Source organism: Falco punctatus (assembly GCF_963210335.1).
Source record: "Falco punctatus genome assembly, chromosome: 9".
In the NCBI taxonomy this organism is placed as follows: domain Eukaryota; kingdom Metazoa; phylum Chordata; class Aves; order Falconiformes; family Falconidae; genus Falco; species Falco punctatus.
In genome coordinates, this window is record NC_137589.1 from 13,516,566 (window position 1) to 13,536,565 (window position 20,000).

Below are 20,000 nucleotides of genomic sequence, written 5' to 3' on the forward strand. Positions count from 1 at the left end.
TATGTTATTGTAATGCTGGATATTTGGGCTGCAGACGGTCCATGGTGAAACTCTCCTTTTCTTTGTTCAATACCGTTTGGGGTCTCACCTCTCTGAAGGATGCAAGGGTTTAAAAGAAATGGAAAACACAAACATCTGCAGGGAGATCAGGTTACATCATCTGTGAAAAAGTGGCAGATATGTAGATAAACACTTTGCCAATCCCCACGGCTAACGCAAAAACAAACTTAAAGGATGGAGGAAAAAGTAGATCTGAATATTTTTTTAATACTTCATGAATGACTTATGAGAAAAAACCTGTTAAACAAGTTAATGTACTAAAGCACAGACTTTGCAGTTGCTATTTAAGAGCTGGTCTACTTTGATGAAACACCAAGCTAATGACAGTGCATTCAACTGTGAGCTAAAGTCCTGTGAATATGCTCAGATAGTCTATGAATTCAATCAAGTAAGGAGTCCCTCCATAAAGAGGGACAGTTTAGGCTCATTGGGGCGAGAGGTGATGTTAAGTGTAGTGATAACAGCATGGATAGTTTGAAGGCGGGGAGCAAGCTAGAGAATGAAGTGAAAACAGGAATTGAGGGGAAAATCTATTACCATTTTTGATAATAGCAATGTTAGCTGTCACTTGCACAAAACCAAAACACAGGAGTGTTAGGATGAGGCTAGCATAGCTCATAAGGATCACTACTAACAATAAAGAGATAATTTAAGATATCTATATTACATGTGGGTTAATATTACAAAGATAAAACTGGCCTGTGTTCACTTGTCAACTCTTTTTTCTTATTTTGCTGTCTGTCAATAATGCAGGCAGGTTGACTCAGTTGTGACAGATGTAAAAAAAAGATAATAATCAGTATGCTATAGCTTTGTTACATGGAAGAAGAAATAGATGCTAGCACAGCATCTTACTGAATAGGTGATATGGCATGTTTTGAAATCTTACCTTGATTTCCTCCAAGGTGCATTTTTCAGATGTTTGCTGCTACCCAAAACAGAAAAAATGGAATAGTTAACAATGTCACCTTGTCCAGCAGTACTTGCCACAAGACTATGGCTGTCTCAGAGGTACAGCCATTAGAATGGCTATCTCAGCTTACTGGGTACATTATTTGTATAAAGATGGCACAAAATTAATGCTTCCATGCTCCATTAAGGAAATCACAGACCTCATCAGGGGACCTACTGAGTTCAAGAAAATATTCAGGTTTCTTGAATAAGTTTGACTTAAGGAGAACGTCGTAGTACATGTAATCTCCTGCTTAGTTTCAGCAATTATTTACCCTTTGTGGTCATGTTTTCTATAGTCTGCTGGGAGTCGTGTGATTTTTGCATCTCAAAAAATAGCGTAATTTGTGCTCAGAGACTGAGATTGTCCTTAGTTTTTGTTCCCTTGATTAGTTAAACCCATGCTGAATATTAAAACAGTAATTCTTATAGTAGGTGTAGCATTTACTCTGTGACATTCAGTTCCACCATGGATATGTCATCAGCATCTACAGCTGTCTGAAAAATGAACACAGATAAGAAAGACATAAATGACTTATAGGTATGTCACAATATTTTACATACGTGAAATGAAAAGTATAGGAAAAAAAAAACCAAAAAGGGGATTGCAGAGGACTGTCTGAAAAGCAGTGGTATGCTAAAGATAGCCTTGTTTTTTACCTCTCACTGTATGTGTTCATCTGATAGCAAAAAGATCAACCAAGTAATTTGGACAGTGAAATACAAATATTACTTAATACACACTTAAGACCAAACACAAGACAACATACCATTCAGATGCTAAGTTTGCATTGCTTGTCAGAAATGCAACAAAGACAGCTGAATAATAAACCATGGTGGAAACAAAAAGCTGATGACTTTTTACAGTCTCTAAGTCATTACTCATTGTGGTAACTTATAGGTTATCTCCATTTTCTTGGTAGGAACTTTTAGGGTTAATTATGGTAAAACGTGCAGATTTGTTAACCTACCAGTTCCAGAGAATTTAGGTATTATGCATCTATTACCTTCTCACAAATCCCAGAATCATGGCTCTTCAATTTAGGTTTGGCTCTTATGTCGCTAGTTTGAATTGTGTCTTTACCCATTTCATAGGAAATCTGTCTGCTAGCAAGTCTGGAGAACATACTGGGGTTACCAGTTTCGGTATCATCTGTGTCAGTAGAGCCCTGAAATGAGTAGAGCAAAAACAATCACTTCATGTTCCTTAGACTTCCATCCAATTTGCCCCATGAGAGTCAGTTTTACCTAGACAGAAATTGTAAAAGAGACATACGTTGTATAAAAGACATTTCACAAAATTTATGCCATGTATGACTTCATAAAATCTCTGCTGATAAGAGGTACAAACAAAACTATTAAGTCTGTTGAGTCTAGAATTCAGCTTGCTCTTTTTTTTTTTTCTCTCCACAGGATGCACTGTAAAATTTAAAACAAAATACTGTTCTGTTATAGTCTATTGTTGAAAATTCTCTAATGCACCCTGTGACTCTGAGGAGACTGTTTCTATAGTAGTACCTAGTTAAGAAGCACAGGTGTTTGGAGGAATTAGGGCCAATGTTTCCAAAGCGGCTTGCATGGAAGCAGAAGTAAATAGAAGGAAATGTTCAGGGGACTGCAGAATCTGTGCTTTAGAAACATTTTGTTTCACGAAGGGGCCCTGGTTTTATAAACCTTTTTCCAGCTAATGGGAAAACAAAACCTAAAAAACCCCAACCCACCAGAATTTCCTGGAAGTCAAAAATTTCTGTTCCTTTTCCTCACTCTGTCAGCTTTTTCACTACAATGATGAAGAATCACAGAATTCCAGATAATAATAAAACATTGAAACATCTAATGGGCTTGATGAGCAGCTTATGGCAAAGCAGCCTATTTTCTGTTTGACAGCATATCTTGCCTTAAAATGGGGGAACATAACAATGTGATATACTTTCTAAATTTTTTTTCATGCAGCAAGGGTTTCACGTAAGCAATTTACGTGCTTTGGATGTAGCTTCCATCAGATGAGAGCATATAATTGCTTGAAAATAATCAAAGCAATTATTGATACTTTCAGTATTTGATACTTTAAATTATTGAGACTTTGATAAACTTTCCCCAGGGAAGAAAATAAAAATAAGAGATAGAAAACCATGAACTTTGATGGAACTGGAGAAATTGTCCTGGTGAGTCTGTTACTATTAAGAGAGAATTCCAACTGGTGATGCTACACCAGAATTCTAATGCATAACAGTTTGTTTGCTCTAGGATCAGGATCTTTTTGTGTGTGTGTAACTGTAGGGAGGTATAAGTGGAACACAGTAGAAGGGGAAGGAAAAATTAATTTAGTTTGGAACAGTGACAATCAAGATTGTATTTTCAGAAGCAGCTTTCTAACTGTTGGGGAAACAATGATGAAGATGAGTCTACAGAATGAAGTGTCTCCAGGCTGAAATGTCTCCATGGAAGGTTTTTCAGAAGAGCTCAAAATTTTTTAGAAGAGCTTCTCAGTTTTCCTGTTGAAGCCCAAGATTTTTTGGATCCCAGCATTTTAAAAAATGTGTACTGTGCTTCCCATTCCACGCATAGAGTATATTAGCACTTACAGTCCTGTTTGATTGCATTTTAAAATGGAAGTGACTTTATTTTCTGAGCATCTGTTCTGGAGCTTGGCTCCTTTTCATTGCAGAGAACTGACTGGAAATTGTTTCTTTAGGTTTTTCCAAGGTGCAGAATATCTTTGTATCCACAGGAGTACAAAAAAAAAATTCATAAAGATAATTTATTGTCTTAGAGTTTGATGACCAGCCTTGACATAAAATAGATGGCAGCATATGTACTGCCTTTTTGCATTGTGAGTGTATGTCTAGGAATCTTACAGCTTAATTGAGCCACATATGGTGCAAAAACCCCAAAATAAATTATCAGTGAGCATCAAAGTAATTTTGTTTATTTGTTTTAAACTTGAGCCCCTCTTTCTGCTCTGTATTTCAGCTAAAATGATACTACTTACTAATAAATCGGAGTAGTCTATGGTCAAATCAAATAGTTAAGGGAAGTGTGTATTCTTCTCAGAAAATCTTGACTCTATCATTGAACAAGATCCAGACTTACCCAAGGCTTATAGAAAGTTTCAGACTGAAACGTGCCAATTGCTTGGAATTTTTTACTTTGGGTAATTTTTTTTTCTCCATTCCACTGTTTTACCTCAGGTATTAAGAGTTGTTTTCCTAAGCAAAAAGAATCATCGGATTGTTTGTATGCTTCCCTTTCCCCAGCACTGATCATAGTACAGGAACACACTGTTACTGAAGGAGTCTGTTGGTTTTTCAAGAATCAAGATTCACAACCTGAAAGTTGCAATATAAAAGTGTTCCTTTTTTATTAGCCAGTTGTAAAACCTTCCACCTGAATAGTAGCTACTAGCCAGAAGAATTTCATTCTGATTGGACCAAGAAGTCTAAAGAATATAGAGTGCAAAGAAATTGAAATGTCACTGTTAAAAACAACTCAGAATTCAGTGCTTGGCTGGATTATATACAATTATTACCTTGACTATGAAAAGAATTACCAAGAAAATGATGGTTTTTCATATCTTTGGAAATTTCATTTAAACCCACTGCAATGGCCTAACTAATGTGCTTAGTTAATTAGTAATGTAACTTAGGGTTGCAAGAGAGAGTCTAGGATGCCACATATTTGCCCTGTTCTCAGCTGCTGTGCAAAACATTTGGTTTCACTTAGACTGGCAGCAGCAATCTGTCGAGGTCTTCGGTGAGAATGATTCTCTAATAGATTTACTGATTTGTCCAAATGATATTAGTATGTTTCCAAATCCATCCCACTTCACTTTCAGAAAGCATTATCTGTTTCATTACAACCTTTCTTTGGAGAACTATTCTGTAACTAGCAGTTTCTTTTGTGTGTGAGTCCAGGCTCCAAATCTGTGGTCAGGCAAGTACATCATAGAAGTATGGTCAGACTTTCAAGTGTGCTCTGACTCTAAGCTTCCCTTACTTTCTAAAATTTCTGTTGTTCCATCTTTCCACTCTTTCTTCAGTGTCACCAACCATCAAGAATACAAAGATCTACATTCTGCTTTTAGACTTCAGCCTTCTGTCTTTAATTTCATTTTGTGCCTCTACTTTCTCTAGAGCGCTTGTAATGAGCACCATAATGCATTTCATCTAAAGAATCTACCACTTTGAGGGGCTCTATATGAAAATGAATTACTTTGCAATTAAAAATGGGTGTATGGGAAGTGTCTCTCTTACTGATTCACTGTCAGAGAGAGAAGACAGTTGCCTTTTTGCTTTCTGCAGCCCACTTATCTCAGAAGACTGGCTGGTTACAGTTGCTCGTCTGGAGGAGGGATAATTGCTGAAAGACCGTGAGTCCTTAGGAGAAACTCTCAGCAGGGTTCCAAGGCAAGGAACATATGTTGCAATGGCTTTTCTAATGGATGAGAGGTAGAACCAGTCAGATTTTTTCTGTTAGCACAATAATTCAGTCATCATAAACAATACATTTATTCAGAGAGATGAACTAATGCTGCATGGACTGGAAAATTACTGGGTACAAAAAGAGTTTTCCAGATATCCAATATCTCATATACAATCACCCTGCAAGATCACTTATTCACAGTGTTCTGCAGAACTCAAATTTATTGCTTGGCAGGGATAAGGGCATTAAAATAATAACTCTTCGAACTGAAGGGAGCTACTAAAATTATGTTTTATCTCCTTGCAGCTTAATCGGGGCAAAAATAAAATTCTGTCCCTTTAAACTGAATTCACAGAAGTACCACATAATGAGTTATTTTAATCTTCCCCTAAGCAGCTATTCTAGCTTCCTCTTACACATCTGTTTGCTGGCTATCTGTAGAGTTATACAAAATGTGCAGTTATATTACAGTATTTCTTTCCTCATACACAGCATAAGGTAACTCTGCCTAGCTTTCCTCTTCCTACCAGCCTTTCCCACTTAAATGTTCATGCCCATTTCTTCTCTATCCAGTTCCCCAGTAGGTCTTTGTACAGGGTGAAACATCAGCATATATATGGCTTTGCTGCTATCCATCAGATGTCACAACCTGTATCTGAACTTGACATGGTAATGAGCCAAGATGTTACAACTCAGAAGAAATACTATCTGAAATATGAAAACTTGATCATAAAGGTGGGGATGATGCACAAAATAGGGTAGAGGTGGATTGATGCCTTACGGAGTTGCATCTCTTACTGGTCTGGTTAATTTAACAGACTGCTATTTGCAAAACTGAGAAACGTCTGCATCTCTCATGAAGATAGTTAAAAAATTTATAGTGCTTTCCTTAGAGGTGGGAAGGTTTCGATCTTTTGTCATGTAATCTCTGAGTACAGATCAGTATCCATAAACATCTCTAACTCCCATCTGCATAGTAATTTGTTCCAAGTACAAATTCCACTGACATTTATATGGCATTGAGTAGTTTCTTGGTGAGGGCGAGGCTGTCTTGCAGAGGTAAATGAGCAGGTAAAGCAGAGTTCAGTTACTAGTCCTAAAAGTGACAAAGTTATTGTCTGATTTTCTTTGCTGTATTAAACATAGCTTATAAGAGTGAACTTACCTGTATTTGGGGTGAGTGATGGCATAAATGATGGGGTTATGGATGACAGAAGCTTTGGCAATCACAGCTGGTATGGAGTTCATGAAGGGTGTTAGAACGTGGGAATACCTAGGGTAATGCAAATGCAATATATGTTTAGTACTGAGTTCTGTGTAGTCTGTGCAGTTATACACTTACAAGACCATGCTTTATTAGTGCTCCAGAGAGAGTAAAAGGGGGAGTTCTGTACCCAAACAGTGAGAGAACAAACTTTGCATCCTTTGTCTGGAAAGATCAACACCACCCTTTCAGAGAACATCAGCGTTTCTGGGAGACATGGTTGTCTTGGGGCTTCTCTTGCAGCATATCACTACTATGAGTCAGGATGGTGGTCTGTCCGATGTTGTTTACCCTAGGGACAAAGTCAGCCTTCAGTATGTGAATGTACATTAATCAGAGTATCTCTCTGTTCCAAAATCAGCACATATACTTGCTGAGCAGTATGTCACTAAACAGGTGTGCAGAATGAGACATTGTAGGGAAACAGAACTAATAAACCTATTTTCCTATTGAAACTTTATTTTTTGTCTGATCTGGACTAAAAAGTGGAGGAGAAGTATTTTCGGGTGTCATATGTTCTGCTCATGTGTTACTGTGACCGTGCATATATGCAGGTGATGCAACTCTAAAGGATAAATGAATTATGATTGATGTGTATATGCCATGCTGCTGCTGCTATCAGCCAGTTAATGTTTGAAGAGAACTTGATGTAGCTCATAAGGTCTTGGTCAGAAGAAAGTCAATAGAACAGCTCAGACCAAAATAGCAATAACATTTCATAGGTGGTTTCTACCATGCAGATTTCCCATAGACCTGCTTAGGGGCTCTGAAGACCTCTTCCTGCATTAGTCAAAAGAGTTGTAAGTGAGATGGCCCGGTAAGTCAGTCTTTCCTCCCAAGGAAAACATCCTTCCTTTATCACTGCTTTTCTTCCTGAGAAGACAGTCTGAGCTCTATCTTTCAATTAGCTTTGTGTTCCTATAGTATTATGGAAGAAAACAGGTTTTCCTTTCAGTCCTCTCTCAGGTCTCCTACAAGAGACCATACTGCAGACAAATAACAAAGAGGATGGCATAAGTAGGTGGCAGCTCATCATCCTGGTGAAGCAATTTTTCATGATACTATGGGAATATCTGTGTTCTGTGATGAGGTGGAAATGGTTTGCCAGTGGTAATACAGGAATCATTTTTCCAGCTGCCTGAATGTTCAGATGCCATTTCACCTCTAATTTAAGGCTTTCCTCTGATAAACATGTTCTTCATATACAATTTTTAATATGGTTTCTCCTAATCATACTTTTAAAACATTGGTTAGGGGTATAATTCTTCACAGATTCTGGAGAACACCCAACAGTGTGACCTTGCTGGTATGGAGGTTTTGACCCTGAGGTGAGAGAGAGAGTGCTTTGGTGAGACTGATGGAGAGTTCAGCTAACAGAAATGAACAGTGACAAAAGCTTTTGTTTAAGCAAACCGTTCCCATAAAATACATCCTGTAAACCAACACTAGTGAACAAGATGGTGTGCTAGCTCAGTATTCCCCAAACAAAATATTTTCTAAAAGATTCTTCCTTAATTTTGTATATGTTGATGCTCTGTCAGATTTGTCTTTAGCTCAAGACTATAGCCATAGACTCCATGTCTGCCTCCCATATGTGGCATGCAGTGATTTTATCTCAGTTCATTGTAATAGAAGTGCAGAAGGCTTCCAGGCTTGGTCTATTAATCTCTGAAAAATCCCAGGAGGATTACCTAAAAGGGATCATTCAGAAATAGAAAAAAATCTGAATGAAGCTGTGTTGCTTACCAGATGAGAAAAATCTGCAAATGCTCATTTGTCACACACTGTAGAATTATGAAATTGTCCATTTGTTCAGATTTTTGTCAGAGTGAGACGTGGGTAGAAGTCAAGTTCAGCAGGCACTTGATCATCCTAAGGTAGATGCTGAATCATACAGGGCAGCCTGACAGTTAGCTCAAATCGTTAGCTTAAAGCATCTCTTAATTTATCTTTTTTTAGGTACCTTAGAGCAAGTAGTACTTTGAGGTAGCTGTACTGCATTTCTTTGTCTTCTGGCTCTTCCTGTTTCTATCTGGCCCCATATCACCAGTGGTGGATGCCCAACACCTAAGTCCCCTTCTGATAGGAAATAGGACACTGGGATACATCCTAAGGATTCATGTTTTTCAGTGAGGAACGTGTTTACCTCCATGGAGAAAATGTTCACTGCTACTTGGAATTGTGCCCTGGATACAAAGGGAGAGAATCCTCTTCTCCTAGCATTTTTTCTACTTAGTGTGGTATTTCATAAAAGCAATGTTTAGGAAGCTGCCTTCCTTAGCTATGTTTGACAAGAGGCCCTGCAGTGGCCTCTTCCTTAGGTGTGAAACAAAAATCACCCCTGCCTCCCAAAATGCTCCATCATAAGTAAATTTATCCTGTGTGTCAATTTTAGGAAAACCTACCTTTTATTTCTGATTTGAAAAATACAAATAGAAGTGTTTTGTATGTCACAGGAGTCTTCCACTTGAGGTTTTGCAGCTGACAAGACTTTATCAAGCAGATAGTCACACCCATTTTACAAAGGTTAAATGGAAGCTCAGGAAAATTTGCATGTTAACATGGGAGAAATATCCACATAGAGCCAAGACATCCTGACTCCTAATCCATTACTTGTACCTGAACTGTATCAACTATAGCCTGGTGTTAAGCTGTGTACAGATACTGTATTAACAGTGTCATGCTTTTGTTGAAATTACTGTCTAAATGCTGGCATTTAAATAGATCAAGAACATGCTTAGATGCTTTATATTTATGATCTTTTATATCCAGCATCAAAAAGCTCCCCAATGCAAATAAGTACTAATTTTGAACATGCTTATACAGGTAAGGAATTTCAGCAGTTTGATGTAACACAAGAAAATGAATAGACTTTTGTAAGTAAAACAATTGGAGAAAGAAAAGAAAATCAACCAACCCCTAGATGCATCTTTTGGGACTCCCTATTTAGCATTTTGGTGCTTAATAAAATTCAGGTAGTTCACATACACTAACATAGAGAATCTGCATTCAGAAATCATTAGCACAGTAATAGCATGTTGCCAGTAATAACCTTCTTGGTTTTTCTTTTTTTTTGTGTGTGGTTTTTTTTTTTAAATTCAAACTAAGAAAAAATACCAGTCAGCATAAGCCTCATCTGTTAAATGTCACTCCTAAATATGTGAATGTTTTGGATGCACTTTAGGCATCAAACTTGACAAGTAGCTTTGACTTTCATCTGTCTTTTACAATTTCACACCTTTTGCTTTCAATGAATATTCCTTTGCTGATACATTCATAATTACCCAGCAAAAGCTATCAGAGCAACAACAGAGTATGGTGACCAGGAAATGACATAAAGCAAGATGACAATCAGTGCAATTTTGGCCATCTTCCACTCATTTTTCATCCTCCGATACTGTTTCTGGAACTCTTTATTTCCATTTTTGCATCCAAATGTCTGAACAGACCTAGGAGAAATAAACGTACAATAGCAAAAAAAGGAGGTAGGGAATTGAGCAAATAGCTTCATAAAATGGGGCAACATTTACTCTTATGCTAGTTTATGCTAAAAGTCATGCACTGTTAATGTATGTTAATGCAGGTATGTGACTGGTCCTTGACAATTCATTGTACTTGTGTGGCACTAGTCAATGGCAAAATTCACATGTGCTTCAGTGAAGAAAATAGTCCTGTACCAGAAAAATTTCCACATAAATCAGGTATTCAAACCAATTGAACAATGTTATATTAAATACAAAGTAGAGAAGTCTTCGCTTCCCTAGGTCCAATATTGCTATTTCACTCTGACTCTACTGAGCTATGTGACTAGATATGCTGATACCTACAGGACAGATATCTGCAGATTACAGACATGGTGGCAGACATTGGCCTTGCTTTTTACATTAGCTTTTGTTTCAGAAACCTGTGATTAAATGTTTTGCCTCTTTTTTACCCTTTGTCGAACATGGAATTTGTATTTCAATTCCATCTATTTTTCTGTGGAATTGTTGACACACAATTGTTAGGTGTCTCCGATGTCCCTTTAGTATTTCTTTTGGTTGGTTAATTTCTGTAGTCCTTTCTCATCCTTTAGGTTTCTATTGTTGCTACTCACATCCTTTTCAGCATCATTAGACAATATACTGAACAGTTCTGGCTTAAATTCAGGAATGGCCCTTCTAAGGATCATATCTCTTACCATACTGATAATTGATGGAATTCTTGTTTGGTTTCCTGTCTCAGTCATGCATACAAATTAAAAGTGGAAAACTTCTGAATTTTCTTCTATTAATCTTTGTTTAAGCAAATAAGCAGTCACTTAAACAGAAGGATAAAAACTTAAAGACTGTTGGCTGCTTACTTGTTGGCCTCCTTGATAGCCTCAAATATAAAGACATAGCTGTATATGATAGCAATCAAAGGAATGAAGAAGACAAAGCAGAAAAGCAGCATTGTGTAGGCACGGACTGATGGTGTGAAAGTCATGTAGTCCCAGGAACAGGAGGTCAGCAGACCCTCAGGAACATACGCACCTAGAAAGAAAGACAGGAGAAGGCATAAGCTATGAAGTGATTCTTATTCTGAGTGAAGAAGTTAGAGAAGGGTACTCAGAATAACATGAGATTTAGCCCTATTCTCTTAAAGGGAAAAAGAGTTTGAAAGGGTAAATGATTCTTTGTTTAAAGCGCCTGTTTTTATTATCTTTTACTCTGTTGCCCTATTGTATTTATGTTTAGCAGTCTAAGGTTTCAGATTGGAAAACCGAATAATTTTGTTTCAGTCCTTGAATATTGCTTAAAGCTTGACATAGTCAAAGGGCATCTCTCCAAATACTAACGTGGGTTTTGGATCAGGCCTGTGGTTTTTTTTAAGTATCTCCATTTCCTGACAAACTGCTGTCTTCCTGAGGAGTGAAATGAAACTGATTGCTATAGCTACCACTTTTTTAAGCTTGTGCAGATAAGAGAAATCTGCTGTGCAATGAGAAAGGTTTATTGTGCAGATCAAATTAATTTTGTCTTGAAGTAAAGTTTAATACAAGTAAAAAAAAATCATACATACATAATATTCTGCCTGAAATAAAATATAATCTGGAACTGTGTCAAACTATTAAGTAAAGAAATTGTCAACAGCAGTGTCTTTTTACCTTTGTATTTTAATTTTCACTGTTTACAGTGATATTTTCTGTTGAACTCTTAAAAATATTTCACCAGATGTGCTCAGATGCATCTAATTACTGCATGAGAGTTAGTACTGTGGGTACTATTAGAATCTAATTACAAGATAACAACACACTTCAAGCAATTATTCCACCTTCTCCAATTAAGAATCTAGAATCCAGGACTATGTTGTCATTTTGTTTTTCTAACAGTTCCTCGTTCAGCTAAAGGCTGCTTCTCCCAGTATTGCAGATTGCCTGCTTAAACATGCCTCATGTTTATGGGGGACCGGAACGACAACAAGACAGTAACAAAAATCTGCTGGAATTCTACTCGGTAACTGAGCTGGTTGCAGCATCCTTTGGTAAAATCAAACATTGCTGTGGTCTCACCTCAGCTGAGCTGACACATTCTCTTCTGGAATTAGGGAGCACAATAACGGGCTGGGGTTTTGAATGATGAGTTCATTCTGACTTACTGACTGAAACTGGTGACTCATAGAAAACAAATTAACGGTAGTGAGGCAGATTCAAATGAGGAAGAATAACAGAAACCCTCTTTGTTACAAGTTGCAAGTATCAAGATGCTGTATGTGTGTTCCAATATGCAGGTGTAAAATTCACACTTACAAAAGGAAATTAGTTACTTAGCTATTACTAAATGCCATCTTTATTGGAAGCCTTAGTGAAGATACCAGTGACTGAATTGAGAATGTGACCAACATCTAGTGCAGTTTGCCCATCTAGAGCACAGTCGAGACTTACTGAACATACACTTGCACAAAATACTCAGACTGTATTCCTCTTTTATGTGAATGAAGAAAATTAGATTGACACTACTATCTTACACAGCATCTTTGGGGAGGAAAAAAGTAATTAGAAAACCCACAAAATACATTTATTTCATTTTTATATTGTTGAATTTGGTTCAACAGAAGTAGGAATGGGATAATAGGCAGGAGCATCCTTCCTAAATTTTGGCCTTGATTTTTATCTACTGCTCTTTATTCAGTAAGTAATGAGCTCAAAGAAAAGTGCCATTGTCGTATAATATGCTGTAACACACACTGGATTTTTTTCTTTTGATTAGAGATCTTCAGTTTCAATATGGATTTTATCACTTTTCTTCAAATTGACTTATTCAAGCCTAATATGCAAGCCATTAATTCAGCTCTCTTCTATACCTGTAACCAGTCTTTAATCCAATGTATGAGGGAAAAAAAACTTTTATTCCATTTCACTTACTCCATCCAAAGAAAGGCGGGAGGCTCCAAGCCAAAGAGTACAGCCAGACTCCTACCAGGATTATTAGGGCCTTCTTCTTAGACATCACTCCAACAGAAGCCAGAGGTTTTGTGATGACAAAATATCTGTCCAAGGCAATCACCATCAAAGTGGTCATAGATGTAATGCCAAAAAGAGCTCCGCAGAAGGCATACAGCTCACAGCCTTTCAATGAAGATGACAGAAGTAGCAGTGAAATTAATCTACCCATGCTAATTTCTGGGAGAGTTCAAGTGTTTCCTGTGAACTAATGTCTCCTGGAATTTGTAAAGCAATGGAACTTCAGTTTTCCTGCAGTTGTAATACTATTTCATAGCTGCTGTCTGTCTTGCTAATTACATTATCCCAGATAAACTTCAAAGATTTTGTTTGCTTGAATTGCTGGAGACAGTGATATTTAACATCTTTTCACTCAGTGATTTCTGATGTTTCCAGTGGGATCATTTCAGCAGTCCACCAATACCTTGTTTAACTCCAGTTTTACTGCAGCTCCCATAGAAACAACTGTTTTGCTTAATGGGTTATAGCTATTTTGATATCATAGAACCATTTATACCTCAAGGTCAGCATAGCTGAAGTAAATATGCATGCTATGAATATAAAAATGAGTGATTTTGCTGAAGTAAATATGCAGACTATGAATATATTAATAACTGAATTTAATTAATCAAACAACCTAATGATTAAAAGCATGGGTCTGGTTTGTTTTAAGATGTATGCAAGTGAACACTTCATAGAACTAAAAAAAAATGTGCTTTTGGTCATCAGAGATCAAAATAGCAACATTAGTTCTCTGACCTTTCTGTCAATACCTGTTCAAGAGGCAAAGATTAGTCTTCCTCTTACTACAGTTACACAGGAAGAAAGCAAGCACCGTCATTCCACATTTTCTTTGCCTTCAGAGGCAATGTTCATTTAAAATTTCAGTTGTGAAAACTCATACCTGCAAGGCTTTCTTGCCTCAGTTTTCCAGGTGTAAATCCCAGAGAGGGCTGTTTAGGAGAACATTTAAGCTGGTGCGTTGAGGGGTGGTGCTTTGTTACAGGCCTCTGGCAGTGACTAAGGTGTGATATGATTGGGAAAGAATGGTGACAAGAAGCCTAGTCCTGTGCCTAACGTTGCCAATGCCACCTTTGTATTTATCATCTCATGCATGTAATTTTCCTCCCTGTGGTGGGAATGTATTTATTGCACACAGAGAAAAAATGTTCAAAGAAACATTTGTGTCAACATTGAAACAATGTTGAGAACATTTTTCAACATTGCAAGTGTACCTGAGGATAAGGAAATAGTAGATAAACTGCCACTATGGTAAGAACATACTTAGTCATATCTTAGAAAGAATAGATACAAACCTTTCTCACCAAAAATCCAGCGTTTGTGGAGACTATTGGTGAAAAAAACTGGAGACTGCGTAATGGACATCAGGAAGTCACTAATAGCTAGATTGATGATGAATATGTTGGCTGGAGTCTGAAGGCTCCTACTCCTACAGAGATCAGAAGGAATGTTGCTAAACACTGCTGCACTGTTAATTACGTTGTTACTCTTTCCTGTGAGCCTTGGCAGCTTCACAAATACCAAGGCACACTACATAGCAAGCTAGAGCAGAGCACTTCTCTTTTCCCTCGTGAGAGAACATAAGCAAGGCTCAGTTTTGCACCCTTACACTCCTGTGTACTTTAGAGGGTTGTTTTGATAACCAGTTCAGTGATGGGGATAAATCGTATTGTCCTTTAAATATTCTGACCCAGTGCACTGCATGTCCATGATTACCAGGAAATTGAAGTTGATGTACTCTATGGATTTCTGGATCTGGGTCATCTTAAGCAGGGGGAGGGGAGTGCATTTTCCACTGCTGCTAAAATCAACAGGGACTTCAAAATACAGAGATTTAGCAAACTCACTATGTACCACATCAAGCATTTTGTTTTACATCTGTTCTTCTCTATGATAGTCATTTCACTGGCCCGGACACTGACTTTAAAGAGAGCAATAGCCAGCCTTCAGTGTAACCTGCCTGTATATGTTATTCATAGTATTATATCACAATGTTTTACAGGGTACACATAAAAGCTCAACTGAGAGCTCCGCAGTCTGGGGCTCAGTGTAAACTTTAGCTCCTTTCTCAAATTTTCAGTCTTGGATACAATTGAAAAATACCAGAATAAATGATGGGTTCTTTGCACTGATCCAGAATCAATCACTAGGACTACTGTCCCCTATCTGTCAACTTAGGAGCAAGGAGATATTTTTAGTAGATGCTTATGGACCACTTGTATTTGTTCAATAGTCTGTAAAGTTGCTGAACATATTTACATTTCAGGCAGCTGTCTGTCTTATAGTTTGCCATTACTTGAGAGTGCTTTCTAGGCATCTGATGTGTTCTCCAAACTTCTGATGTACTTTTTACTTTGCTATCAGTATCCCTTCATCCCATCATAACATCTTCAAATGAAGACAGGCTGTGTCCTCCAATGGAACTGCAATTGCCATGACTGGTTTTCCTGTATGGGACCAGCCACAGAGCCAAGCTAGCTCATGTACTTCATCTTCACATATCTGGTCTGCATGCCAGCACCTTTTCTGATCTTAAGGCCATGTCATTCACACTTAAGTGTTGGTATGTACTCCAAATGCACATACTGAGGCCTACTGTTTAATGCGCTACATAAATATAGGCTTGAGATCCAGACTACTTTCATCCACACTCCAGTGCTTTAAGTTAACACAGCCAAATAATCATATAATTGCTATTGTTTTTGTTTATTACATTAGTGCCTAAAGACAATTGTGAAGTAGAAGCTCACTGGCCTGGACATCATGCCAATGCTCTGTCCCAGTGTGACATAACAGAAACAGGATGAGTGAACAGCAATGGTGAAAAAATCACATTGTTGTCAGAGATCCAGTTTCCTTCCGATAGAAAAGTTGGAATGTGGCTTTATTTAAAAGGAAATAAGCCAAGTTTTAGAAAATGTGAAAACAAGAGACATGGCCAGTAAGGAACAGAGAGGGGAAAGAAACCGAGCAGTAACCAGCAGGAGGAAGGAAACATCTGAAACAGAGAAGATACGTGGGAAGCACAGGTGCAAAACATCCCATCAGTCCAGTGCAGACACAGTTAAGCTGGTAGAAAATTCTGAAAATTCACTGGAAGGTTTCTGCTTTGGCTGCTTTTCTATTGCTTGGCTTATCTGGGTGATTCTTTGCAGTTTTGCAAACAATTGTGCTATGGCTGTAGTTAATGGGAGGAAGTCAGAGGGAAATGGCAGGTTGCCACTGCTTTTCCTACAGCGATGTCACTTGGTGCTTTTACTATGTCTGCATAGCAGTCTGATAGAATGCCTGTGCTGCATTTGCAGAGCACAGTCATGGTACTGTTAAAGTTCATAGATCTGAGTATTTACAAAAGCATCACAAAGAAAGATACCTGCAAAAAGCATAGAAGACCAGGAAATTACCCAGACTTCCTGTGATCCCCACTATAAGAACGACTACTCCAATTGTATAATGAGCATGGTCTGGGACATCCACTGTAGGAAAGGCACCAGGAACATCTTGCACTGTCATCTTCTGTGGAGTAAACAAGAGGTCATAGGTATATTGCCAGGCTTTACTGAATAAGCTGACATGTGCTTCTCTAAGAAGAGGAAACAGTCAAGAATGCAAAAAGACAGCAAGCAAAAGAAGTCAGAATGAGTTAATTGCTTTCAAGTTACATTAACTGTAGATCACCTTCAGGGAATAGTTACATCAGCAGTGCAAAGGTCAAAGGGTGGTTTATCTGCTTACTGTTGATTTAGAATTGTGGTGAAGAAAAGCAATCTATTCTCTCCCAAAAGAAAAATAAGGATACAGAGAAGAAAAAAAGAGACAGGAAGGGACCCTTTTTATTGCATCTGACATCAAATAATGCAGTACTTAACAAGTAAGTTTTCCATACTTTTCATTTCAGGAAAGTTTCTGTACCTGTGAAGTATATCTGTTGTCCTCTGACATCACGGGCTAGACTTCTCTAAGTAAAAATGATCTTCTATGGATAAACGTGCATTTATTCCCTTATTAGTATGACTATTTAATTTCTCCCACCGAATAACACTGAATTGTGAGCTGCCTTCAAGACTTGGTTGCCAAAAGCCTGACAGTATTAAACAAGAGTCTTTTGGAAATTAAATTAACGTCAGAAAAACTAAACCACAAACCCTTTATACCTTATGTCTGGTTTCCATACCAGTTGTTTTTGCTCTGCACTGAATGTATTTTGCTCTCTGTGAAGTATGTGATAAAACACTTGTTGAAGGCATTTTTGTTGTAACTCATAACTCATAGCAAAATTCAGTATCCAAGTCTGAAGACCACAGCATTTAAATAATCAATTAAAAACATTTTCTAGTTAATTATCAGGAGCCACAAACACATTTTAGGCCAGGTGACCACAGATTAGTAATGAAGCAAACAATAAGGCTGCACCCAGGAAGCAGGATGACCTGATAGAAACTGAAGAGGACAGAAAAACAGCTGTCCAAACCGTCACTGTTGTGCTGCCTTTTGATGGAATGTCAGTCAAGGAGACTTAAACACTCACCTCTGTGCAGCTGCCACTGGCCTAAACGTGTCTTGGCTTCAGCTCCAGCCAGCTAATGGAGTCATGAAAAATACCAAGTCTTCTCCTCATTCATCTGCATGGACAGATCCTGTCTCTTCTTCATAGCCAGGCTTTTCTCATCAAGGGTGGCACTCGCTCTGGAATGGCATGCCGTGACCACTGCTCATAGCTCAAGCCTGCAAGCTGCAGCCACGGCATTCCTTGGCTACTGAGCTGTGAGAATCACACCAGGGTTCACAAAAGCCCAGAAAATAATTCTGAATCATTTGTAGCCTGCCTACTGTGAATACTGTCAGCTCGGCTGTGGCCTAGGATCCAGGACAAGGGGATTGCTGGTGCCAAAGTCAGTGCCTGTACCAAACTTAAATAGTGCTAATGAGGCTGGATATGTTCTTTACAATCACAAGTACTGGCAGGTGGTGGTACAGCTGTCAAGTGCAGTCATTCCTTCCCAGGAAAAGAAAGGTTGCTGGTAGGAAAGGAGGAAAGTGCACAGAGGTAGCTATGAAGTTCTCCTTTTTATGCTACAGTTGTGTTAGTAGCTGACATTCACCATTAAGAGTGCAGCTCAGAGATGCCTTTGACAACACCTCAGTTATCAAAGGAAATGGGTATTTTCAGACAATAAAGGCAGACATTACTTCTGAATACATCTGTGAGATTGGCCTGAACTTATCAGAGACAGTGTGTATCTAAAACCAATGTGCCAGTAGCAAGAGGTGAACCCCGGGAGTGTCTGGAATTCTGGAAGAGATTGTCTTTGCTTTGTGCTGAAGATCTGCCTGCAGCAATCCTCAACAACTGGAGCATACTCCCTGGGTTTCTACATTAGCAGCAATGAAATGTTGGACTCTGATATTAGAGAGAAAAAATGTAGCTCTGGCTGTTATTGTAATTGGAGCAAAATGTTAAGGTTGATACACTAACTGAATGACAGTATCACGGCATATACTGTTCAGGTTCCTGCAGCAAAGTGTTAAGTTGGTGTCACATCACCAACATCAATGAGCATCTTGCCTAGGTAGAAGTTGCTGTGCTTAACACACTGCCAGTAAAATAACAACAACAACATCCCATACTGATAGCAAGTGGTGAGAGGAACTCTGAGATAAAACCATTTTAAATAAATGATATCAGGTGTTCTTTAGTTTGGTTTGTGGTGTTCTTTTTTCTCCTTAGCCTTGTGGCTAGAACATTTTTAAACTGCTGTTCTACAGAGAGTTAATGATGATTATTAATGGAATGGAGATTTCTGATTTTTTGTTGCCTATAGCTATCCATTTAATCAGAAGTGGATCAAGGTAACAGAAATGAAGCAACTAAAGGAGCTTGTTTTGGCTACAAAGAACAGATTGAAATGAATTTGAATTACATTTGTGGAGGACTAAGGACAAGGAAAAATTTAAAGGATAAATACACAGAGAAATCACAAGAGAGAAAATGTGATTTAAGGGACAGTAGAATACTTTAAAATGACTTATTCAGGAATGAAACAAGTTCAGAGTCAATAAAAATGTCAAGCATGAAAAAAAAATATATTTATACCAAAGCAGTGATAGGACATAAATAATAATGAATATATGGGCAAAAAAAAGGTCTGTGGCAAAGATGGATAAATTCACATTTCAGTGCAGACTGCATGGGATTTTTATCACAGGGTCCAACTCTGGGTGTTCTCTAAGATGAAAAAGTCAGTTATTAAAAAAGTCATTTCACTGTTTTTATTGGAAATACAGATCTGATTCAAAGCTTCTTTAAGTCAAAGGAAGTACTAGTTGACCGAGAAGGCATTCAATCAGGTCTAGACACTTTAAATTCATCAGTAAGTTGCACACACAGAAGTTCCTTACTAGAAGATGAAAACGTGCCTGTAACAAGTTCATCTCTAGATCTTCTATGGGATTTGTATGTCAAAAGACAGGATAGGGAGAAAAAGATAGTGTTTGAGGAAATCAGGTCAGCATGATAATTAAGAAATCAGGTAATTCCCAAAGCTTTTCTCCATTCACTTTCTCCAGCAATTAGCCTTGTTTAGTCTCTGACTTACGTTGTCACCCCGTGGTATGAGTACTTGGTTGTCAGGGGAGAATAAAAATCCCACTGTCGGAATCCCCACTGTAGCAATTGCCCTTTGAGAATACTCTGAACAGCTATTTGCATTGATAATATGCAGCATTGTTGCCTTGCATGTTTTTCTGTTGAGCTTTCTATAAATACCTTGTAATAAAGATAAGAAAAACAGAACAGGCAAAATCAGCACTTCATTAATT

At 38.0% G+C, this 20,000-nt stretch overlaps 1 protein-coding gene across 1 annotated transcript in view; it reads right to left on the minus strand.

Moving 5' to 3' along the window:
- The window catches only part of OPN4 (opsin 4), a 50,544-nt gene that overhangs the window by 7,816 nt on the left and 22,728 nt on the right, over nt 1-20,000 (minus strand). The window contains 10 exon segments of the mRNA XM_080402832.1: nt 2-92; nt 950-988; nt 2,019-2,180; nt 5,265-5,445; nt 6,599-6,706; nt 9,982-10,146; nt 11,040-11,211; nt 13,083-13,286; nt 14,477-14,610; nt 16,555-16,697. Of these exon segments, the coding sequence (XP_080258958.1) occupies nt 2-92; nt 950-988; nt 2,019-2,180; nt 5,265-5,445; nt 6,599-6,706; nt 9,982-10,146; nt 11,040-11,211; nt 13,083-13,286; nt 14,477-14,610; nt 16,555-16,697 (1,399 nt within the window).